Source organism: Arachis ipaensis, chromosome B08 (assembly GCF_000816755.2).
Source record: "Arachis ipaensis cultivar K30076 chromosome B08, Araip1.1, whole genome shotgun sequence".
Taxonomy (NCBI): Eukaryota; Viridiplantae; Streptophyta; class Magnoliopsida; order Fabales; family Fabaceae; genus Arachis; species Arachis ipaensis.
The window spans coordinates 850,733-859,026 of NC_029792.2; the positions used below are offsets into that span (position 1 = coordinate 850,733).

At 31.1% G+C, this 8,294-nt stretch overlaps 1 protein-coding gene across 1 annotated transcript; it reads right to left on the bottom strand.

Annotated features, from left to right (window-relative positions):
• LOC107613180 (mitochondrial-processing peptidase subunit alpha) lies at positions 3,542-7,265 on the bottom strand. Its single transcript, XM_016315048.2, has 13 exons — positions 7,059-7,265; positions 6,481-6,717; positions 6,072-6,368; positions 5,793-5,960; positions 5,517-5,684; positions 5,334-5,414; positions 5,144-5,210; positions 4,934-5,031; positions 4,491-4,563; positions 4,333-4,403; positions 4,132-4,181; positions 3,933-4,045; positions 3,542-3,834 (listed from the first exon to the last, which is right to left on the bottom strand). The coding sequence occupies exons 1-13, from the start codon at positions 7,095-7,097 to the stop codon at positions 3,782-3,784; spliced, it is 1,515 nt and encodes a 504-aa protein (XP_016170534.1). The 5' UTR covers positions 7,098-7,265; the 3' UTR covers positions 3,542-3,781.

Sequence of the window (8,294 nt, forward strand, 5' to 3'; positions counted from 1 at the left end):
TTTATAATACTAATGCACACACATCGTTATTACTTGAAAACGAGGATTAATTAGTTAGTCAAAAACTTGGGTTACCTAGTTAAGCTATCCCCAAAAGATGTTTAAAAATGAGTTATGAGTTATGTACTTGGACCGTCCATTTGTCTAGTTGTTGTGAAAGCCAACTAAGGATTATTTTCATCTTCCAAAGCTCTTTAATTTTAATCTCAATATATATGAAACCTAAATAATTTAAGTTGGATAGAATTAGGACCATCTCTTGCAACTTGCAATATTCTTTTTACAAGGAACTTTTGCCGTATGTATTAACAGCTTTGGACCATATAGCAACGTATACCTTAATTATCCAAAAAGTGTTACTTCTTTCTAGGACACAATCGTCGCTATGGCCTAGAATCGTAATTTATTTATTTGATCACAAAAATTGTTAAAAGCAAGCATTAGATCTGCATGGCAAATGTTGCCTATGAAAATCATTTAAACTTTGACAGCAATGGTTTCTAAAACCCGACCAAAAGAAATACTGAAAACTTGAATAAACTGTTATTATTTGAACCAAACTATTTATAAGACATAACTAAAGTTTTTAGCATAACTAATCCCTGTCAAGTAATGGCTACGGCATAGATTACATTCTAAATCTTAAAATCTAATCTGGGCATGCAACAAATCTTAAAAAGAATAAACTTTTACCATAAATTTCCGTTCCTAGTATTCTATTAAAAATATCTGTTTTTGTGTGGATGAATTTCTGAGATAAAGAAAATCGAATTTGTCTCTTCATCTTCAAAAAATATCTACTTTGACAAGAAGAATACTGAGAGTGAATATCTGAAAAAGACACTCCAATGCTCATATCAATAAGTATTTAAGAGGTATATAGTAATTCTATGAATATAAAATGTTAGACATAAAATAAAACTTATCATGTGTGTCTTTATAATAATTTTATGAATATAGAATGTAAGACATAAAATAGAACTTATTATCTAGTTCCTAAAATTAGATATAGAAGATTTTTTTTATAGACATAAGATTGATGAATATTCATGTTATGACCATGTGCGTGGTCATTAAGATAGAAATGATGATTATTAAGTCTGTAATGAAGGTGTCAGTTACAAGCAAAGAATGAATGATAATTAAGACCAAGTTATGATTCATAATGCACAATAAAGACCGAGTTTATAAGGTGACAGATCACAGCCCCCAAGCTTAATGATATGGTGAACCCCCAAACTTAGTTGAGTTATTGTGTCGGCACTTATTCAAAAAAAATAATTGAGTGGTTAAGAGTCATTCAATTAAGATAGTTGTGTGGGGGATATTTTTCTGTTTAAGAATAATTTTTCATGACATGCGTTAATTGATTGTATGTGAATTGAAAAGTTCAGAAATATGTATGCATTGACAGAATTGATTGCATGATCCGATGATATAATGATTAATTGTCTTGGCAATTTTTTCGACCCACAACAACTTATTGATAAATTTCTTGCTCAAAGCAATGAGTTGTTGAATATTTATAATTTATATTGAAGATCATATGACACAAATAAGATAAATTGAGAAAATAAATATGTATAAAATCGTAACATATATTGAATTAATATATATTGTAAAACTACAGGAGTTCAAACTAAAAAAATATACCGTAAAAGTTGATAATTGTAGCGAAGAAGACAATATATAAATGTCATACATTTGACACCAAATATGAATTATTTAATTTTATTTGCTAATATTATAACTTTGTTTCGTAGAATCTGCATTAACTTGTTAATAAAGCAACAAAATAATTAGTCATTTAATAATATAATAAATCTTATTTAGCTATAAAGTATATTCTTTGTGCAAAAATAACAAATTTGTGATAAAATAAAAATTCAATTGACATGGTTATTATATGTCATTATTGTAAATGGATGGCTTTATATCCTAATATAGAATGCTTCTGTCTTAGTTTTCTTTTTAAAAATAAAAACACAAGAATCAATGATCTTTAGTAATAGAAATAGAAAACGATGAATATTGTCTTGCAAAGATATAGATAAAAATAGAGAGAGAAAAAAAAAGTATACTATTTGTAAGAATTATTCAAAGTATAGAACATATATTGAGATTTGAATATAACAAATAAATTAGTAAATATTACTTACACAAAATATAAATACAAAAGTATATGTGAATAAAATATATAATTTTACTTGTGTAAGTAGAGAACTTTGAAAAAGTTAGTAAAATTGATAGGTAAATTTGTACTTGGATTGATTAAAAATCGAGTTTTTTTTTTTCCGGATTGGTTGAAAGCCCGGTTCTTGAATTGATTCATTAATCGATTATGACATGTGAAATATTATGATACGTAAAAGTGAAGCAATTCGAATGTATAAAGTACATACTTTATAAAAAGTTACAATAGATTAAAATTTAATAAAAGGTATTACATAAAATCTTAAATAAGATTGTTGAAATTGGTTCAAAAATTTGAATGTAATTCAAGTTTTATGAACCTGAAGAGAGTAAGAATTATTTTACTCGTCTCCAGACGCTAATTGTTATTGTTGAGGTTGGCCGGTATATATCTCGTTTGTTGATGAATGTTTTCTCGTTAAGATGAGTTATATGTTGGTAAGAAGAGAATAAGAGGTAAGTACCTGCAAAAAGCATTGCGAGGCTCAACTCAGTAAGTATTTAAAAGGTATATAATAATTTTATAAATATAGAATGTTAGACATAAATAGAACTTATCAGGTGTGTTTTTATAATAATTCTATGAATATAGAATATAAGATATGAAATAGAATTTATTATCTAATTTTTAGATTAGATATAGAAAGTTCCTTTTATAGGTATAAAATTGATGAATGATATTTATGGTATGATTGTTTGGTCGTTAAAATAAAAATAATAATCAATAAATCGATAATAAAAGTGTCGATTATAAATAAAAAATAAATGATAATTAAATTCGAGTTAGGAGTGATAATATATAAATAAAAACCGAATTTATAAAGTGAGGGATCAATATCAATACTAATAATCAAGAGAGAAGAGCGAATAGGAGATTGAATAATTGGATGTAGATTGGTCAAAAGACAAACTTTTCGTGAGAAGAGAAAAAAAAATTGAAATCGGATCAAGCTGCCCCCACCATTACAAAGAAACAAACAAACATTAAAAACATTGGGCATCCATGCATGGTACTATTCATTAGTTAGATAACATTTTACAATTCTTCATCACATATGCAACTTAACAACTTATATTAATTAGATTTCCATTATCAACTTAACAACTTAACAACTTATATCAATACTAATAATCATACATTGGACGTTCCTTTTTTCATCATTCTCCGTCCTTAATGTATTCTCATTTTAAAATCATGACTTGTGAACAATATGCAACTTAACAACTTATATTAATTAGATTTCCACTCACCACTGTTTATATTTGGATACCAAGATTTGATAGAACTAGTTATTTTTCTTGTTAATGGAAATTAGATACATTCAAGAATAAGATTCATGTTATCATGTATCAATAGCAAAAAAAATTAATTAATTGATAAACAAAAATTTATGTGATCATACACCTATATTTCTGAGGGAATGAATGATCACTCAACCAAGTATACAAGTGAAAATAAAATAAAATTGAACAGTGCTTTTTTTTTTTTTTCTGAAATCCACACAAAATTTCTCTGGAATATTTATTTTCAGCACTGTTGGGATGCAAAATTGGGAGTAGCCACTGCTACATCAACTCAGAAGAAATTTCATTTTGCATGGAACTTCCTGTTCACAGATTCATAACTGGGGACATTGATAACTGCAATGGAACAATAGGAGTCAAAAACATCAACAAAAACCAAATATATTTTACTTGTGGAAGAGAATTTATTTGAGTGATTATTATTAGTTTATTACCATCCCCATAAGATGCCATAGTCAGTGGTGAGGAAATAATCTTCTGAGAAATTCTAGTGATATCGTTCAAGGTGATTCCATCTACAGCCTTCAGGAACTGTTCCACAGGCTTCCTGAAATGGCCTCACATATTCTATTTGTTACTAATTATGTAAAATCACATCAATGTAATTTTGTTATGAGTGAAATGTAATTTTACCTTTCTCCATAAGTCAATATCTGTCTTCCTATATCTTCTGATGCAATCATCTGCAACAACAATGACTTATAAGCATATAAAAGCTTTATGAAATCTCTAATGAACCACATATAAACATGTTTAGCTAAATGAATGAGAAGCACAGCTAATTTCATGATCACATTTATAGTGTTAACATAAATAATGAACGAGAAAGCGTACTCTAGATTCCAAATTCATTAGCACTGCAGACTTTGTGGATTCTTTGGCACGGTTGAGCTGTACCTGTGAAACTGCCATTGGAAGAAGCTGAAGTCTAATTTCGGATAAAATAAAGATTCACATAAATACACAGCAGGGAAAATAAAGTGGCAAATAACCTTGTCCAGGTGATGCAATTGCTATTAATTCCTTGGCTGCTATATCCACAGCTTTTGCCACGAAATCAGAGCTCTACGAAAAGGTTAAGAAGCATCATTCAGTCATCCTCACCGAAACAGAAAGTATAAGGCAGTAACTACGGAGTGCAAATTGCGAAAAATTATGACCATTACGATAATTAAAATGATGATCCAGGCATCATGAAAAATCCTAACACTTGTATATAGTGATTGCGTCAGCTAATGGGAGCATTGACTATAAAGTACATTTTAAGTCTAACTTCTATCAGGCTATCAGCAGACAACAATGCAACACATAAGAGCTTGTTCATGTAAACATACTACCCAAACTTCCAATGAACCAAGAAAAAAGAAAAGAAAAGAAAGGGAAAATGTTGTAAAAAGATGGCATCACATCTATGTCAACAAAGATTGTGACTTACAGTGCTTGCACATATGCCAAACAATCCTGTATTGTTGAAGATACTGTTGAATGCAGAAAAAGATTGAATCTGTTGGTATTCGTTCAAGACACGAAGATCTGGATTCAATTGTAAATACATAAAAAATTCAAACTAAGTTAAGCATCGGAGAAAGGTGTACAAATATAAACACAAAGTAAATCAAAACTAGAAGACAAAGGCAAAATTTACATAGCCTTGAGTGCATCCCTTTTCCAGGGCCCCCTGCTGAGAAGGATCCACCACCTCCCATAAGCATCTGCAATACTCAAGAGTTATTTTGTTCCCCTTCTTGTGCAAGGGAACGCAGAAAAAAGAAACTACGCAAATCTATAGACGTGCTATCTCTTGAATCAGAAAGACTCAAATGAAAAACAAGTACCTGTAAAACGGTCAAAACAATAGCGTCTTTCTCTTGTTGCCAACCACCAGGAACTTCAAAAGCAATAGCTACATGTGCACCCTGCCCTTGCAACAGTTCTTAGTAGATAAGTAACAATTTGAAAGGAGACAAATGAATAATAAGGATATGCCATGCATAAGTGGATACGAAATCAATACATACCCCCGATTCACCTTGACGACGAAAATCGCCACCAACATAGACAGATTTTGGTTCTCCAGGGTGGGCAACACTAGGTAGATCAGAGAGAAGTGGCTCAGCAACAGATAATAGTTCTTCATGTTCAACCCCGGATGCTGCAAGTACCATCCTCGAGGCAGTATAGTTCTCCTGAATTTGCAAATACAATAACATTCAAATTATCAAATATTTTGCAAGAAAAATTAGTTTTGGACTACAAATAAATCATGATGTATCAAAAAGGATAATAGATCTTACAGAAACAAATTCTTCCAAAATGGACCCATCTAATCTGTTTATTGCCGATTCAGGAGCCAAAAGTGGATTAGCCAGTGCACCTGAATAACCAGCCGAGTGTATTGCCTCCAAAAGTAAGCCCTGGGGATTGTTTGAAAGTTCTCCAAGCTCTGCTTTCACCTTTCGAAGCTGCACTAATGGAAGGTTTAACAAGATCAGAGAGAACTGCTATAAAATTATGCATGAGCTATCTTAAAAGCTAGAAGACCCTAGAAGAGAGAATCATAAAAAACAACATACCTCTTCATTGACTTCCCAATCCAAGAAGGCTGGGTTTCTTACACAATCAACTAGCAATTCAATCATTTGTGGAACATAGGTTTTTAAAGCATCGAATGTGTAGCCCATTTGCTCTCGAGAGGCCGAAGCTCCTACATTACCGCCGATTGCTTCCACTTCCCTCACGTTACGGAAATGACTCCGGTTAGCTGTGCTCTTGAAAGCCATTCGCTCCAGCAAATGTGATGCTCCACTTGACATTGGAGTCTCATATAGCGAACCACAGTCGAGATACAACCCTATTGAGGCCGCAGGGTTCTAATTGACAACCAAAATGCAAAAACAACATAATAAACGACTAATACACATGCTCAAATGTTTTACCAATATATTAACATAGATTGCCATTAACTATAAAGGATGCACATACTGATGATGTCTCTGATGCTATCTTGAGACCATTGGGGAGAGTAGTGATCTTGGTCTTGCTTGGTTCAACACGATCAGGCAGTGGATCAGGGAGGGCAACACCAGCAAGTGGTGTGTCCAGAGGTGGAAGAGAACTAAAACTCCCACCAAGCCAACTAAACAAACCTCCTGATGCAGGTTTTGTAGCTGCTGCGCTTGATGCTGCAAGCCTAGTGGCTCCCAAGGTTCTGCCATGCCCCTATTCACAAGTTCCAATCACACAACATCACCACATGCACACATGAGATACAATATAACATCCATTTTCTACAACCAATTAATGCATCGTGTCAAAACAAAACAATAGAGGTGTTATCAGAACAATGTTGTTTGTGATATTCGTGTAATGAAATAACAAAATAACAAAACAAGTAGTCCGTCAGCTATAAACACAACAAAAATGGAACCACCCACAAATCTGTTATCAATCAAAATGGGAACTTTTTTATATCGGTGTGTAGCAAAAATTGAAAAGAGTAGTTATTTATCGTAATTACGAATCTGGGATCTGAAAAGTAAAAAGAAAGGGAAGATTTTAACCTTGAGATGGGAGAGACGTGAAGCTGCAAGTCTATACATGATTGAGAAATGAGAGTAGGAATGAACGGAATCCCTAATCAGAATCGAATTTGGTTGGATTGAAGAAGAGAAAGCGAAGGAAGAAAGTGTCGAAGAGAACGAAAAAAGGAAGCTTTTGATTCTCCCAGGTTTGTGGGCAGTTGGGTCTGGTAAGTGATCCCTCACTATGGTTATTGGTGAAAATTAAATAATATCACTCTTAAAATTTTAATTTCTAATTAACCTCTGTAGTTTTAACACATTATGAATTTTTATAAAATTAGTGATCTGATCTCACCATAGAAAAGTTTTTTTTTTTCTTTTTTCTTTTTTACTTTTTTTATATGGTTCCAAATGGTTGATTAGAAATTAAGGGCTTGTTTGGGTGAGCTTCTAAGAAAAAATCTTTTTTTGAGTTATCTTTTTTTTAAAAGATCTTATAAAAAAGTAAAAGTAATTTTATTTTTGGTATCTCATGCAAAAAGATTTTTTTATCTATCAATTATGTTTGGATATAACAATATAAAAATACTTTTTTGTTTATTTATTACATGAAAAACATCTTACCGCTTCTAAAAAAAGATATTTTTCTGATTTTTTTAGTACTTTTACTTTTATTACTCGAAATTTACCAAACACGGTAAAAAATAAAAAAAGATATTTTTTCAATAAAAAAATCTTTTTTTTATCAAAATAATGACGCCCAAACAAGCACTGATTTTACCACATTATAAACACTAACTTATTATATATTAACTTACTATTAGACCTAGTTGATTATCAGAATTATTATTTAAGAAACATGTTGCACAGTAAAACTAACAACTTCACCAAACTTTGGTCTAGAGTAAAATCAAATATTTTTTTTAGAAAAAAATTGTATATGGATGAGGGAAGACACTCACATATATAAGAACAGAAATCTTACATTAGAGGATAACATAAAGAACAAAATTTTGGCCATTGAAAAGAATAAAAAAAAAATTCTTCTTTCTTTTTCTCTTTTGGGCCTTTAAGTCTTTTTACTTTTATTCTGATTCTGCTCTACAAATAAAAAAAAAAATCTCTTACATAACCCTGATTTTTTACTAATACCTAGGAAAGAAACTAACAATACTTATCTGCATGCTCCAGAGTAAGAATTTTTTATTTTAATATTGGAGAGGGAATAGAGTTTTATGTTAATATTATAAAAAATAGAGTTTTATAGTATTTTAG

Bases quoted from the DNA above. Each gene is read 5' to 3' on its own strand.
- LOC107613180 (XM_016315048.2), bottom strand. From the start codon at position 7,097: ATGTATAGACTTGCAGCTTCACGTCTCTCCCATCTCAAG. The intron at 5,961-6,071 runs GTATGTTGTTTT...CCATTAGTGCAG, and splicing joins ATTGGGAAGTCAATGAAGAG to CTTCGAAAGGTGAAAGCAGA. The intron at 4,046-4,131 runs GTAAAATTACAT...AGGCCATTTCAG, and splicing joins ATATTGACTTATGGAGAAAG to GAAGCCTGTGGAACAGTTCC.